At 37.0% G+C, this 15,581-nt stretch overlaps 1 protein-coding gene across 2 annotated transcripts in view; it reads right to left on the bottom strand.

The window, feature by feature from the left end:
* ATG10 (autophagy related 10) overlaps positions 1-15,581 on the bottom strand; it is a 259,676-nt gene that overhangs the window by 73,881 nt on the left and 170,214 nt on the right. For both annotated transcript variants that reach the window (XM_019965387.2, XM_070793999.1), the window contains one exon: positions 10,030-10,168. In XM_019965387.2, coding sequence (XP_019820946.2) covers positions 10,030-10,168 — 139 coding nt within the window. The remainder of the gene's footprint in view (positions 1-10,029; positions 10,169-15,581) is intronic.

The raw sequence follows: 15,581 nt of genomic DNA, 5'->3' as shown, positions 1-15,581 counted from the left end.
AAGCCCTGTTTAGAGGGCCTATTTTTTCTGTCTGGCCTTAGTCAGAGGAGACATAAGCATACTCAATCAACAACTCCTTGGTTTCAGACCCAAGATATTCGATAGCACCAATTTCAACATGCTTAGAAATCTCATTAATCACACTGAGCTGAGAAGCTCAGTAAAATCCCTTGCATACTTGAAAAATTGAAGTAGAAGCCAAAATAATTTCAGCAGCAACCTACAAAGTGAGCATGGTAAATTAAGGTCATTTATTTAACAAGTGTTTATTGGGTGCCTACTATGTGCCTCTCTCATCCAGAATGATATTACACATTTGAGCTAAAGGAATATTCTGTCAGCAACCTAAAATGTCAATGATAAAAAAGGAAGAGACTTTGGATGAAAAATAGAATAATTAAAAAGTACAATCTTTAGCAACTGCCAGTAGCATTTAATACTTTCATATAAAATCTCTCAATTGAATAATAACCTACATGTCAAGTAATCTATATATTACTCAAAATCTACAGCTTTCTAAATTACATTTCTCAGGGCTATTATTTTCATGAATCAAATAACATCATGAGATAGTTCACTAGCACCACCCAATTCCAGTACAACCATGCTGAAGCCACCTTTATCCTGTGGTGCATGCTTTCACTAAAATTTCATAATTCCAAAAATAACATTAGAGAGAGTATAAATTATTTAGAGTAAATTTAGGAAAAATGTTCTGAATGTGGTCAGTAGAAATAAAATGGAAATGGTGGATTTTTCACAATGAAATTTGTCATTATTCAATGTATTGTCTTCAACAGGGCTTTGAAGGCTATAAAAATTCATGTCATTCTCCACAGTAAGGCAGAGATGATGCTCCATCAAAGGAGAAAATTCATTTTTGCTTCAGTGAGAAAATTATACTGTGATATGAAATGAGTGCTAATTGTTCATGTACATTCTTATCAGCTACTGTGCTAGCTAATTCTGTAATTTTTATTTATTCCTACATCTACTTTTTGCATTCTGAGTCTTTATTAGTCTCAAGAAATCTGAATGAAAATTTCAAAAAATATAGATTTTGGCAACTTCTCTTCAATGTTACTTAAATTTTGGTGCTGCTTTGTGCAGTAAAATTGGGAGTGGGGAGCTAAAGAGTTTGAATCTTAACTCTGTAATTTTATATGTACTCTAGAATAAATAAACCATCTAACCTCTCTGAGCACTCAGTTTGCATGTCTGCACATCAGGGTAATAGCAGCTCCTATATTACACTGTTATTGTGAGGATCAAGATACAGAACTCAGCTGGCATTACTGAAAGGTACTACATGCCAAGCCCCACTTTATATATTAGCTCACAAACCTCAAAACTCTATAAAATAGGTATTATTATCTCAAATTTTTCTAGATGGTGAAAAAAAGGAAACAAAAAGTTCAATAACTCCCACAAGATCACATAGTAAGAAGCAGAGCAAGGAATCAGAACCAAGCAGCTCCAGACCCTCCACTTTGTCCTGTACCAGGAGCTCTTTGTAAACTATAAAGTGGTACACACGTATTAGCTGTGGTATTGTTTTTGTTGTCATTAGTAGTCTCTACCAGCATTGCTTAACCTAAGACTATCTAGAATTTTGCCTTTCCTAGATTTTTTAATACGCCAGGCTTGCCCTTTCCCTCATCACTCCAGCCAGGGCTTCATCTGATCATCCAGCTCAAGATAATCTCTGGCCTCTGAGCCCTGGTGGCAACTTTCTCTCCATCTTTATTGGATATAATGGATACTTAGCATTGTGTAAGTTTAAGATATGCAATGTGATGACTTGATATATGTATATTTTGGAAAACGGTTACCACAATAAAGTTAGTTAACACATCCATCTTCTCACATATTTATAATTTGTGTGTATGTGTGTAGTTAGAACATTTCAAATCTACTCTTAGTAATTCTCAAGTATAAAATACAGTATTGTTAACTATGGAGAAGGCAATGGCACCCCACTCCAGTACTGTTGCCCGGAAAATCCCATGGATGGAGGAGCCTGGTAGGCTGCAGTCCATGGGGTCGCTAAGAGTCAGACACGACTGAGCGACTTCACTTTCACTTTCCACTTTCCACTTTCATGCATTGGAGAAGGAAATGGCAACCCACTCCAGTGTTCTTGCCTGGAGAATCCCATGGACGGAGAAGCCTGGTAGGCTGCAGTCCATGGGGTCGCACAGAGTCAGACACGACTGAAGCGACTTAGCAGCAGCAGCAGCAGCAGCATTGTTAACTATAGTCATCAAGCTCCTCATTCAGTTCAGTTCAATTCAGTCGCTCAGTCATGTCCGACTCTGCAACCCCATGAACTGTAGCACGCCAGGCCTCCCTGTCCATCACCAACTCCCGGAGTTCACCCAAACTCATGTCCATTGAGTCGGTGATGTCATCCAGCCATCTCATCCTCTGTCATCCCCTTCTCCTCCTGCCCCCAATCCCTCCCAGCATCAGAGTCTTTTCCAATGAGTCAACTCTTCGCATGACGTGGCCAAAGTACTGGAGTTTCAGCTTTAGCATCATTCCTTCCAAAGAACACCCAGGGCTGATCTCCTTTAGAATAGACTGGTTGGATCTCCTTGAAGTTCAAGGGACTCTTAAGAGTCTTCTCCAACACATCAGTTCAAAAGCATTAATTCTTTGGCGCTCAGCTTTCTTCACAGTCCAACTCTCACATCCATACATGACTACTGGAAAAACCATAGCCTTGACTAGACGGACCTTTGTTTGCAAAGTAATGTCTCTGCTTTTTAGATCCCCAGAACTTATTCATCTTATATCTGAAAATCTGTTATGTAACCTTTAACCAACATGTTCTCATTTCTCCCACCTCCCACCTAGCTTCTTTCAACCACTAACCTATTCTATGCCTGGTGACAATTTTCTTTTTACCTCTCTTATGGCCGTTAACATATTCTACTTGTTACAGTAAATTTCAAATTTGTCTTGTTTCTCTCAGTAGACTGTAAGCTCCTTGAGGGCATAAATCATCCCTGATTCCTTTATTCATCTCTGCATTCCAGGAACATTTTCTTGCCTTATGCATAAATATTTTCCAATGCTTGGACAGATGGATGTTCAACATTATTTCTAGAGCAATTTACCACAATTATTACTAAGAATAAAGACTGATGATTAAAAAGTCATCAAGAAAATACTTAGTATTTTATTATAATAAAATCTTATAAAATTACAATAAAATCTTATAAAATTTACAATAAAATATTTAGTATTTTATTACAATAAAATCTATAGTATTAAGTAGATGAAGATAGAGTGGATATTTGATTTTTCACCATCCAAACATAGTTCCTATTTGGGAGATAAATTCCGAAATAAGCAGTAGGCAGAATCCCATTCTGTACCACTAAACCAAAGAGAGGCAGACATTCCCTCACCTTGTCACTTTTGCCTTCAGTTAACTCTATGATCTACCCTTCCAGTAAATCTTTTTCTGCTTATCATGGTCGGGGTCAGTTAATTGCAACTAAGTATACTTTACTAATATAGTCTAGATAAGTGATTTATATAAGTATTGCTTAATATTTATCATTATTTAGCCCCAGTGTTCTAAATGTCATACATTTGTCTAGTAATTTCACATGGAAAATGAATGTAAGACATCTTTCAGTTACATGAGAAAGTTTATGTATGTTACAATCCATTTTTATGAGGAATATGCCCAACAGCACAATAGAAGAGTAATTTGGGGTCACCTTAAACTGTTCACATTCTGTGTTAAGAATTTACATTAATGCAGATGATGTTATAACCTCTCATTTAAATTAAGTTAAACACTTAACCTAGAAGAAGTACACACAAGACTTTCTTGAGGAATCACTGTTTTCAGAAAATGTCCCAAGGGAAGCAACACTGGGTCTACAAGATACCCGAGACACCAACTGTGAGATATAACTACTCATCAGAACTCTGAAGACCATATCACCAGATGCATATCTACATTAGGTCTGCTGGTTCTAAAGCAGAAAACACTCTACTTTCAATCCTATCCAAAGTGTTCTGAGGTTTTGATTTTAACCTCCTGCTCTGGCATACCAGTACTCAGCATTTTGGACTCCTGGCTCTCTCAAATCTCAGAACCCCCCAGAACATGGACCAGTTAACACCAGTAGCAGCACCTTGACGACCCATCCAGCTTGATCTCCTTCCCATGGAGAACACAGTCTCCACCTTCTCAGCAGAGCACCTGATATATGCACTTGAAGAACTCCACTTTGACAACTTTAAAGAAGGAGAAAATCAGTATACTAGTTTCCAGTTAGGCAGCCATTTTCCTCAGCATATTTTTTAAATAGGCTAATGAATTTTTATGCTGTGCACACAGAAGGCACTCATGTACATTTTAATGGATGTTTCAAACAGGGCTTGTCTTATCAAGAGTAAGTAGACAAAACACATTATGGGACACAGCACATTTATTTGTTCAGGAAAGCTTTAGTATAGCCTTTTACAGGTAAGAAAATAAATTTATCTGCCTTTTCATGTCTTCTTCCTGGCCTCTGAATCCACATAAAATCTGTTACTTTGTATACATGATGCTTTGCACTAACATAGGTTAGAATAAACCTTTTAGCAAATTAGGTGTCCCTCTAGTTTTGTTTCCCCTTTCTTTAACATGGTTTAAAATCAGACCTGATTTTTCAGTGGGATTCTATCCCCATCATGTGTTTTACCCCAGCATCCTGTTTATACCTTAAATCCCCATAATGTTTCAAACATTCACCTGGTTCAACAAACAATCCTCATTAAATTCCCTCTGTCATTTAAACTTTTCAAAAAGTTTGAATATATTTATATTAGTTAAATAATTAATTTTTATTTGTAATTAAGAAAAATAACTTTCATTGTTTGCTCTTCACATTACCCCTAGAATCTCTTTTTAATGCACTAAAAGTCATGTTCCATTGCATAATTATGAACATTCTTAAAAATTCTCTATATTCAAATAAGACTCTAAATCTGCCAAGTCATTTTCTATTTTCATGATGGTGATTAACTGGAATCACTTTTGCCTTAATTTCTCTAATCTACCTATCTTTTCTGTTTAACAAGCAGCCTTAATTCTCACTCTACTGGAAGGGTAATTTTTTTTCCTGAAAATATGTTCTTTCCAGTTCATTTTCTCTAAGAGATGATTTAAATTTTTCTTTAAAAAAATTTGCAACAACAACACTAAAAAGTCAAAATTCCTTTTCCCAAAATTTCATTCTTTGTAATTTCTTCTCAACCTTCATTAATTCTCTTTCTGTTTTACTCAGTCATAGTTTCTGTTCTAGAAAAATCCCTCCCTTGATCTCATTCACTTTTGCTCAATCTCTTTCACTTCTCATTTCACTTCTCACTTCATTTCTTTCTCATAGCCTCCAAACCCATTCCATCATCTCTTCCATAATGTGACTTAACATATCTTTCCAACCATCTTGAACACTTTGAAGTAGAGATTTTCCTCAAACCAGCTTCTCACTATTCCCCAAACAGGCCATGCCTTCCAGCCCTACAGCTCGACACTCACCCACCTCCCTTTCCCTAGTACTTTTCCCAGCCTCTTCAGAAAAGCCAGTCTGTAGCGTTTCCTTGAAAATTGTTGGATCAGGGCTATGGATATTTTATTTTTATTCTCCAGCTTCCTCCAACCCTCATCTTTCCTGTTTTCCTGTCATTTTCTTCTACACAGTCCAAAGACTCCCTCTCGCTCCGCACCAGGGACAAACCTCTTCTTCCTCCTCCCTGATGATGTAAACACTGCTCTAATTCCAATCTTTTCTTTATTCTTTTGAGCTGGCCTTTATCTTGGTTTGGTTACGCTGCTTTTAAGAGTGAATTATTCTTTGACTATTTGAACATAGTTTAGGCATATAACAAGTAGGTAAATTTTCTATATGAAATATCAGGGTTACATTTTTAATTCTCTACTCTTATTCCCTAGACCAATAATAAAACGGATCCTGAGAAAGAACAGACATTCAGTTGCTGAATGGAAGAAATGTTTCCTTCCCTATTCCAAAGCTGCCCTTCTAACTAACTAAAGAAATATGTCAATGGTTCCCAAGAAGAACTCATATGTCAGCACCAAAGAAATAAATATTCTGAAAATGAGAAGAAACACTTGGTGTACTTCTCAATAGAGATTGAGAACAAAAGAAAAGAAGAGAGACAGGGAAGAAATTAATCAGAATTCAAGCTGAAATAAATATAGAAATCTGTAGTTGTAATGAAAGGGAAAACTAGGTAAGCTTAGGAGTCTGGTGAAGCCCAAAGCTATTACGTATATGCCCAAGATTTACAACACATTTCTAACACTTGCCATCAACTTCTGACCAAAGCCAAGCCCCCACAAAGGGAAAACTGGGACATAAAAAGGTGTTGGAATGAACAGTACTTAGAAGCCTTTTGCACAATACAAATAATTCTTTAACACAGTGTGCTTTAAAATAGTTGGAGGAGAAAAGCAGCCACTTGAAGACATCAGTGCTTTGTGAGAATGGACTTCATAGTCAATAAAGCACCATTTTAGGGTAGGCTATTTATTAGTATCAATGCCTGAGAGAAGTGCAATGACCTCTCACCCACTACTGCGGAGCAAATGGTATTAAGCGTGCCCCACCACCTCTCCCAAACCTAAAATGGCAAGAGTGGCTGGGGAAAAAAGAGCACTGGGAAGGACATTTTCTCTCTTAATTTAATTCATTAAACCCTCAGCAACTGAGCTCCTATAAGCTCAAGTAGTAGAAACGAGAGGTGCCCAGAAACAGAATTCTGCACCACCTTGGCTGTATGCCTTCAGGGATACAATGCAAATGTGTGTTTACAGAAGCAGAACAGCTCCCCAGCTAGTGCAAATGCTCACCTTTGAGTCCTCAGGACTTTCCACTTTCCTTAGCAAACCATTCCTGCAGTCTCTAGGAAGCATCAACTAAAGAGTAAAGATATAGAGATGGCTTGGGTTCTGAGTTTGCTGGAGACAAGTGCATTACTCCCTTCCATATAACTCATCAGAAAAGTTCAAATAAGACACCATCATAAGGTTTCAAGGTTTCCATCTTTGGACTGTATGCAGAAATGGTTAGAAATTCCATCTCATTGGTTCATTAAATAAATAGTTGCTGTCATTGTGCCACAGTTAATACTATGGGTATTAAAATTAGTAAGACAAAGAATATATATGTCATATAAGTATTACACACCCACACACATCTATGAATAAAGCTTATCACTCTGTAGGCTGAGTATTCACTATTCATTTCCTTTCTCTCTCTTTTTACCTTAAACTCCTACCTTCTAGATTATCATTTTATAGGGAACAAGTAAACAAATAATTTTCTGATCTCATGCAACATGTGATATATGATATAATGTGATAGGATATGACACGGGGGTGATAACAACAAATGGCATGTTAGCTGAGTCTCAAGCAGTAGTTGGCCTGGCAGACACGGACATATCAAGGAATAAGAGGTGATCACAGTCCAATGTATTTGTACTTTAAGAAACAGAATAAAGATTTCCTCTTACATCTAAGCTAGTTGATAAAAGAAAAGGTAATATCAATTTAAATAGGAATTACTTACCACTTGCTTTACCTAAAAAAAAAGGTACTAGAATAAAATTTAGAGCAAAGCAGAGAAACTAATTTTTACTAAGACTTAAATGCAAAAAAAAAAAAAATCTAAATACCTGTCAAAAAAGGCTGAGTGAACTATTTTTGAAGCAACAATAACAAAAAAAGACCCCTGAGCAAGAAATTTTATAGCCATCCTGTTTCTAGGTCGGAATTCTCTTAGAATGAGACAAAGAAAAATCTGGACCTGGAATAAGAAGAAGACGTTAGGAATTCATTCACCACACTGACGAGATTTGTTTAACAGATGAAAGGCCAGAGTAACCACATATGAACAGGGAATGGACCGAAGGGAAAAAAGGAAAAATTATGACTCCAGAGGAAAGGACGATACATTTTTAGAACACCTGTTAAGTTAGGTAGAGAAAGGAAAAGAAATCAGACTCTGATAAAGGAAAGAACCATTTTTCATGTTTCTGCACAAGAAAACACTCAGTGTGCTTTGCAAATATTAAATCTGATATTTCAATGCTCCTGAAAAACCACTAAGTGGATTCCAGAATTTAAAAATTCCTAATGCTAATGCTATACAACACAGCATGGGGAGGGTGGAGAATAAGAAATGCTTCTATACAAAATAAATGACTTGTTTGGGTTTCCTTTATAAAAGCATAAACAAAGAGCATCTTAAAATATATAAACAGAATCCAAAAAGGCTAGTTATTTTGTGTGTTTTTTTTTTAAGAAACAGACAACCACCATGAAGAAAAGATCTTAGAAAGTATACAAATTTCATTAAAATATAATTGAACTTGCAGGAACAATTACTGTGCTGTACTGTAAGGGGAGCTGTTGGCACATAAGAGCAAAGCACACGTATGAGCTCATCCACCAGCCTCAGCAAGACCCACTTCCAGCTAGAAGCAGTCATGTTTCAACACCTCCGATTCCCTAACGCTGACAAGCTAAACAACTTGTTTTGTCTCTGGGAGCTCTTCTCTGGTGATTAACTGCTTATGGTGAATACTAATTACATGAAAGTACAGTATTGAAGAAGTAGTGTCCTGTTTCCTTTACCTGCAGCCTCAACATGGCTTTGAATCCAGAAGCTACTGGGTAGAGTCCTTGCAAACCAAAACCGAGAAGGACATTTTTCTCCCCTCCAGTAAATAAATGTAACTCCTTCTATTTTTCAGTATAACACAGCTCACTGACAAGAAGCTTCCTTTAACCTCTGGGCTCCAAATCAAGTAGAATCACAACAAAGTGAGTGTTTTAAAGGCCTATAATAATCATATGGATTAATCTGCAGCAAGAGTTTGTGAATTAGTAAACTATCAGTGTCCTTAATTCCCCATGTCCCATGTTGAAAATTTACCCCAAATTGTCAGTTCTTAGAACTGCACCTCAGATTAAAATCTTCTCACCAGGGAGTCTATGAGAATTTGTTCTTGTGTTTTAAATCCTAAGTGCTTGTTAAACCGCCAACACTGCAAAATTAGAGACCATTAAACAATATAAGGCAGCAAGTGATTAAATCTACCAAATACACATTCAAAGCAGCTTAAGCTACTTTTTAATTAAAAATAAAATATCACTGGCTAAATTCAGATGTCTTAGCTATCCAGAAAAGGTTAGAAGGCTGTTCAAAATGCAAAATGCTGCTGATAAGTCCAGAGAGAAAAAGAGAAATGGGGTAGGGGTGGGCTGGGGAGGTGGTTCCTCTTGGCTTCTGAGCCCAGGGTGGAGAGGCCTCAAAATGCTGACCCGGTTTAGTCAGAGGACGTGAAGCGGGGAGCCCTGGCTGTGCTGCAGGGTGAGGATTTCATGTGGCCGCTGATTAAATAAGCTTTATTAGCCAAGGCCTCAGAGGAGACAGGGTGTTCCACCTTCTTGGCAAGGGGTGTGAGTTGAGTAACACTGCAGGAAGCTGAGGCACTGAGATGTATAGATGGCTGAAGGAAATGTTAGTGCTATTTTTAAACATAGCTTAAATGGATTGATAAACAATTTCTGAAATAATAATTAGTGTTGGGGAAGGAGGCATGGGGACTTTTGAGTTAATGGGATCACTTGAGATTGAAAGAAATTTTCACTGTAAAGTTAGAAGTAAATAAACATTGTAGCTTTAAGTTGTTCCTACTTGTTTAAAGTAAAGAAAAGAAAAAGGGCCAGGGGGCTTAGTCAACGCTGGGCAGGAGGCCAAGAATCTGCAGATCAGACTTAAGGCTGGGATGATATCATTCACTCTAAAGTCTTGATACTCTTTCTAAAGCATGAGAAAATTTACTGGTAAAACCTTACCTCACCCACAGTTTTCTTATTTTTAACTCTTTTTTTTTTTTCCCCTCTCAAGAATAATTTTCCAAATCTGCTTTCTGCCTTATATGTAAATGTTATGAATTTACATTTAGCTTCCAACATGGTCTTACCTAAAAAGCTTGCCCTAAAGTAAAGCACAGGCACTTGGTAGCTGCAGGAATATAAGACATGATACTCATATTTAATCACTTCGGCTGCCGTGGTGGTCTCGTTTACCTCCAAATCATCCAGGGGGGGATCTAAAGCCTCCTGAAAAAAAGCAAATACAAAAACAGAATGTGGCTGTCAATAAAAAGAAGCACATTAACACACACAGAGAGAAAGCTGAGGTTTTCTTCATGCAAAATAACAGTTAAATAAATATATGTCTATGAGGTAAGGAAAAGGGAGTTTCCCACATTAATGTTTAACATTTGAGTCCTGGGTAAATAGTAAAACCAGAAAACATTAGCATTAAGTAATTCCAGATTGTTTTTAAGAGACAAAGCAGCTCTGAGTAAAGAAACAGGAAGGGGGGAAAAAAGTGAAAAGATCTATTGCAACAGCAACTCTGAAAAATCTTTACTGTACAATTTTAGCAACAAGATGATGGCTATACAAGCTACCTTCTTCCCTACCTGTGAAAGCTAAAAACATCCTAACAATTGAGCAAGAGACTGTGAAACGTCCCTAAAGAGTCTATTGTACTTGCCAAAAGATGATTCATTGTGTGCTGAACAATTCCCAGTTCCATTTTGAATAAAAAAGTTATTTTGCAAGAGGTTGAGTTTGTTAGGTACATTTCAAAACCTGAAATGAATCTGTTTTCTTTATTATTGTGCCATCTTTGGTACATTTCTACAATAAATCTTGATTTATAATAGAGTAGATGGCAAATATCAATGTCAACATAAACAGGGTTTTGTAAGCAAAGATGGTTCTAGCTAGTTCACTTCTCACCTAATCATTCTCTACATGTTGATTTTTTTTTATTATTATGTGTAGGGTTTGTTGAGAATGTATCTTAACGTTTGGAAGCAATTAATTGGACATGTTGAGTCAGAAACTGATTCCATCCACATTCACTTATTTAATGGGCTGAAGAATTTTCTTTGACATTAATTTTTAGTTGAACAGAAGAAGCAGGTTGGTTTGACTCATTTCTACCTTTCATTAAAATGGTAACAACAATGAACAATTGAAAAGAGCAACAGGAAAGATTTCAAACTTTATCAACATGAAATAAGGTTTCCTGTGCAGATAAGTAAAGCCACTCTCCAGATCTCTTATCTGCTTTACTAATTCCCTACTCACAGTCAATTCACTGGGGGAGATATTACACTAGATAAATCACAACTGAAGATATTTACAAAATAGTTTTTCACTAAACTCTAGTAAACACTATCAATTAAACACAATGAATTAAATAACTGAAAAGAAACCACTGAAATATTCCAGATACAGAAAATTAATACAGTAGCAAGAAAGAAGTTATTCCTGTTTATTTAAATTTCATTAGGCAAAGATAAATACATCTTCCTTTAAAGCAATTCTTTCAGCCAAAATTCATTCTTTTTGCTCAAAGATTGAGTTGTTTAGCATTTATAATTTCTTTTCTTTCTTTTTTTATTCTTTCTTAACATTATAAAATCATTGTAGTTAAAAATAACTGCAAATATTGCACAAGTATATTAACAAAAAATTGAAATTCCCCTCATCCCAGCACTTTAGTATCTCAGATTTGTAATTATTTTCAAAAGGTCACTGTGTATTTTTCCAGACTGTTTTTATTTTTTGATGTGCAAACACGTATACACATACTACATCCACCTATACCCCTCCTTTGCATCCCCAATTAAATCATGATATATATACATGTTCCTTGATTTGTTTCATTCACTCACGAACATATCTCCACATGCTGCCATGTCAGTGCTGTAGACTTTGCTGCTTCTTTTATATCGCATTATATGACCATAGTTTTTTGTTTTTTTAAACATTTCCATACTGCTAGAAATTTTAGATCAATTATAATTTTATGCTACTACAACTAATGCTGCAATGAATATCTTAGCACATATATTTTTATATGCCTCTATTTTTCTATGGTGCAGATTCCTAAAGGTAACATTAATGTATGAGAGGGTACATGCATCTTAAATTTCAAAAGACACTGTCAATTTGTCCTCAGAAAAAGGATGTATCAATCTATATTCCCAGTTAAAATGTAAAAGAATGTCCTTTCCCATTTCCTATAAATCCTGAAGATTATTTGTTTTTGGCTTTTGCTTATTTGATGAATTTTTAAATATCAGTTTTTTGTTTTAGTTTCTAGTTTCGTGATTACTAATGAAAGTGAACATCTACTCATGTATTTATGAGTAATTTGTATTCCTCTGTGATGTACCTGTTCTTATTCCTTTCCTATTTTTCAGATATTTGATTTCCATTGTTCTTACTGAGTTATATAAACTTTGTATATTAGAAATAACTTATTACTGGAAATACATACATCTCTGCACTACAGAAATACACAAGTGTGCAAATATATGTCTGATACGTATATGTATAAAACGTTTTCACTCAGTTTTCTTTTAACTTTGTTCCTTGTATGTATTATAATTTACTTTCATGTAGTCAAAGCTGTACATTTTCTATTTGCAGCTTCCAAGTAATCTGTCTTCATTAGACGGACTTGTGCTATGTCCCATCTCATCCTTAAAATTATACAAATGTTAACTTGTTTATTCTACACACTCATTATGTCTTTCTCTCTCACATACACGTGTTTTTAAATTGACATGTTTAGATCACTAAACCATGCAAATTTTGTTTTTGTGTATGTTGTGAAGAATTTTTCCCAGATGATTTCCAATAATCCATCTTCCTCCCATTGATTTTAACACACTTTTATCATAAATTAGATTTGTGTGTGTGTGTGTGTCTTTATTCTCTATTCTTCTCTATTGAGCTATTTCTCTTCTTAGACCATCCCTGTCCAGTTTGTAAGTAAATACTGAGTTGGGTCATTAATGACTTCTGCATAAAACTGCAGATATAGAGTGACCGAGACTCAGTCTTGCTAGGGAGGATAAAATTCCTGGAAAGACTGTCCTTTCAGTTCAGTTCAGTTCAATTCAGTCACGTCCGACTCTGCGACCCCACAGACTGCAGCACGCTAGGCCTCCCTGTCCATCACCAATTCCTGGAGTTTACTCAAACTCATCTCCATCGAGTTGGTGATGCCATCCAACCATCTCATCCTCTGTTGTCCCCTTTTCCTCCTGCCCTCAATTTTTCCCAGCATCAGGGTCTTTTCAAATGAATCAGTTCTTTGCATCAGGTAGCCAAAGTATTGGAGTTTCAGCTTCAATATCAGTCCTTCCAATGAACACCCAGGACTGATCTCCTTTAGGATGAACTGGTTAGATCTCCTTGCACTCCAAGGGACTCTCAAGAGTCTTCTCCAACACCACAGTTCAAAAGCATTAATTCTTCAGTACTCAGCTTTCTTTATAGTCCAACTCTCACATCCATACATGACTACTGGAAAAACCATACTTTTGACTAGATGGATATTTGTTGGCAAAGTACTGTCTCTGCTTTTTAATATGCTGTCTAGGTTGGTCATAACTTTTCTTCCAAGGAGCAAGCGTCTTTTAATTTCACGGCTGCAGTCACTATCTGCAGTGATTTGGGAGCCCAAAAGATAAAGTCTGTCACTGTTTCCATTGCTTCCCCATCTATTTGCCATGAAGTGATGGGACCAGATGCCATGATCTTAGTTTTCTGAATGTTGAGTTTTAAACAAACTTTTTCACTTTCGTCTTTCACTTTCATCAAGAGGCTCTTTAGTTCTTCTTTGGTTTCTGCCATAAAGGTGGTGTCATCTGTAAATGTGAGGTTATTGATAATTCTCCCGGCAATCTTGATTCCAGCTTGTGCTTCTTCCAGCCCAGCATTTCTCATGATGTACTCTGCATATAAGTTAAATAAGCAGGTGACAATATACAGCCTTGACATACTCCTTTTCCTATTTGGAACCAGTCTGTTGTTCCATGTCCAGTTCTAACTGTTGCTTCCTGACCTGCATACAGGTTTCTCAATAGGCAGGTCAGGTGTTCTGGTATTCCCATCTCTTTAAGAATGTTCCACAGTTTGTTGTGATTGACACAGTCAAAGGCTTTGGCATAGTCAATAAAGCAGAAGTAGGTGTTTTTCTGGAACTTTCTTGCCTTTTCAATGATTCAATGTTGGCAATTTGATCTCTGGTTCCTCTGCCTTTTCTCAATCCAGCTTGAACATCTGGAACTTCACGGTTCATGAACTGTTGAAGTCTGGCTTGGAGAATTTTGAGCATTACTTTGCTAGCTGTGAGAGAAGAGTGCAATTGTGTGGTAGTTTGAGCATTCTTTGGCATTGCCTTTCTTTGGGATTGGAATAAAAACTGACCTTTTCGAGTCCTGTGGCCACTGCTGAGTTTTCCAAATTTGCTGGCATATTGAGTGCAGCACTTTCACAGAATCATCTTTTAGGATTTGAAATAGCTCCACTGGAATTCCATCAACTCCACTAGCTTTGTTTGTAGTGATACTTCCTAAGGCCCACTTGACTTCACATTCCAAGATGTCTGGCTCTAGGTGAGTGATCACACCATCGTGGTTATCTGGGTCGTGAAGATCTTTTTTGTACAGTTCTTCTGTGTATTCTTGCCACCTCTTCTTAATATATTCTGCTTCTGTTAGGTCCATACCATTTGTGATCTTTATTGTGCCCATCTTTGCATGAAATGCTCCCCTGGTACCTCTGATTTTCTTGAAGAGGTCTCTAGTCTTTCCCATTCTATTGTTTTCCTCTATTTCTTTGCATTGATCACTGAGGAAGGCTTTCTTATCTTTCCTTGCTATTCTTTGGAACTCTGCATTCAAATGGGTATATCTTTCCTTTTCTCCTTTACCTTTCACTTCTTTTCTTTTCACAACTATTTGTAAGGCCTCCTCAGACAGTCACTTTGCCTTCTTACATTTCTTTTTCTTGGGGATGGTTTTGATCCCTGCCTCCTATACAATGTCAGGAACCTCTATCCATAGTTCTTCAAGCACTCTGTCTATCAAATCTAATGCCTTGAAACTATTTCTCACTTGCACTATATAATCATAAGGGATTTGATTTAGGTCATACCTGAATGATCTATTGATTTTCCCTACTTTCTTCAATTTAAGTTTGAATTTGGCAAGAAGGAGTTCATGATCTGAGCCACAGTCAGCTCCCAGTCTTGTTTACTGGATTGTCCTTTGCTGCTAAGTCGCTTCAGTCATCCGACTCTGTGCAACCCCATAGATGGCAGCCCACTAGGCTCCCCCGTCCCTGGGATTCTCCAGGCAAGAACACTGGAGTGGGTTGCCATTTCCTTCTCCAATGCATGAAAGTGAAAAGTGAAAGTGAAGTCGCTCAGTCGTGTCCGACTCTTCGAGACCCCATGGACTGCAGCCCACCAGGCTCCTCCATCCATGGGATTTTCCAGGCAAGAGTACTGGAGTGGGCTGCCATTGCCTTCTCCAGGACTGTCCTTTACCCAAACTCAAATTAAGCACTCAGGTATGTGTTGGTGTTGACACAAGGTGCTTGCAGCTGGTGATCAATTAGACATAGATTCAGATTCTCTGGAACAGTTTGGAGGCTG

Source organism: Bos indicus, chromosome 7 (genome assembly GCF_029378745.1).
Source record: "Bos indicus isolate NIAB-ARS_2022 breed Sahiwal x Tharparkar chromosome 7, NIAB-ARS_B.indTharparkar_mat_pri_1.0, whole genome shotgun sequence".
Classification (NCBI taxonomy): Eukaryota; Metazoa; Chordata; class Mammalia; order Artiodactyla; family Bovidae; genus Bos; species Bos indicus.
Note: the sequence above shows the minus strand (reverse complement) of the source record. Positions and strands in the feature narration are given on the sequence as shown.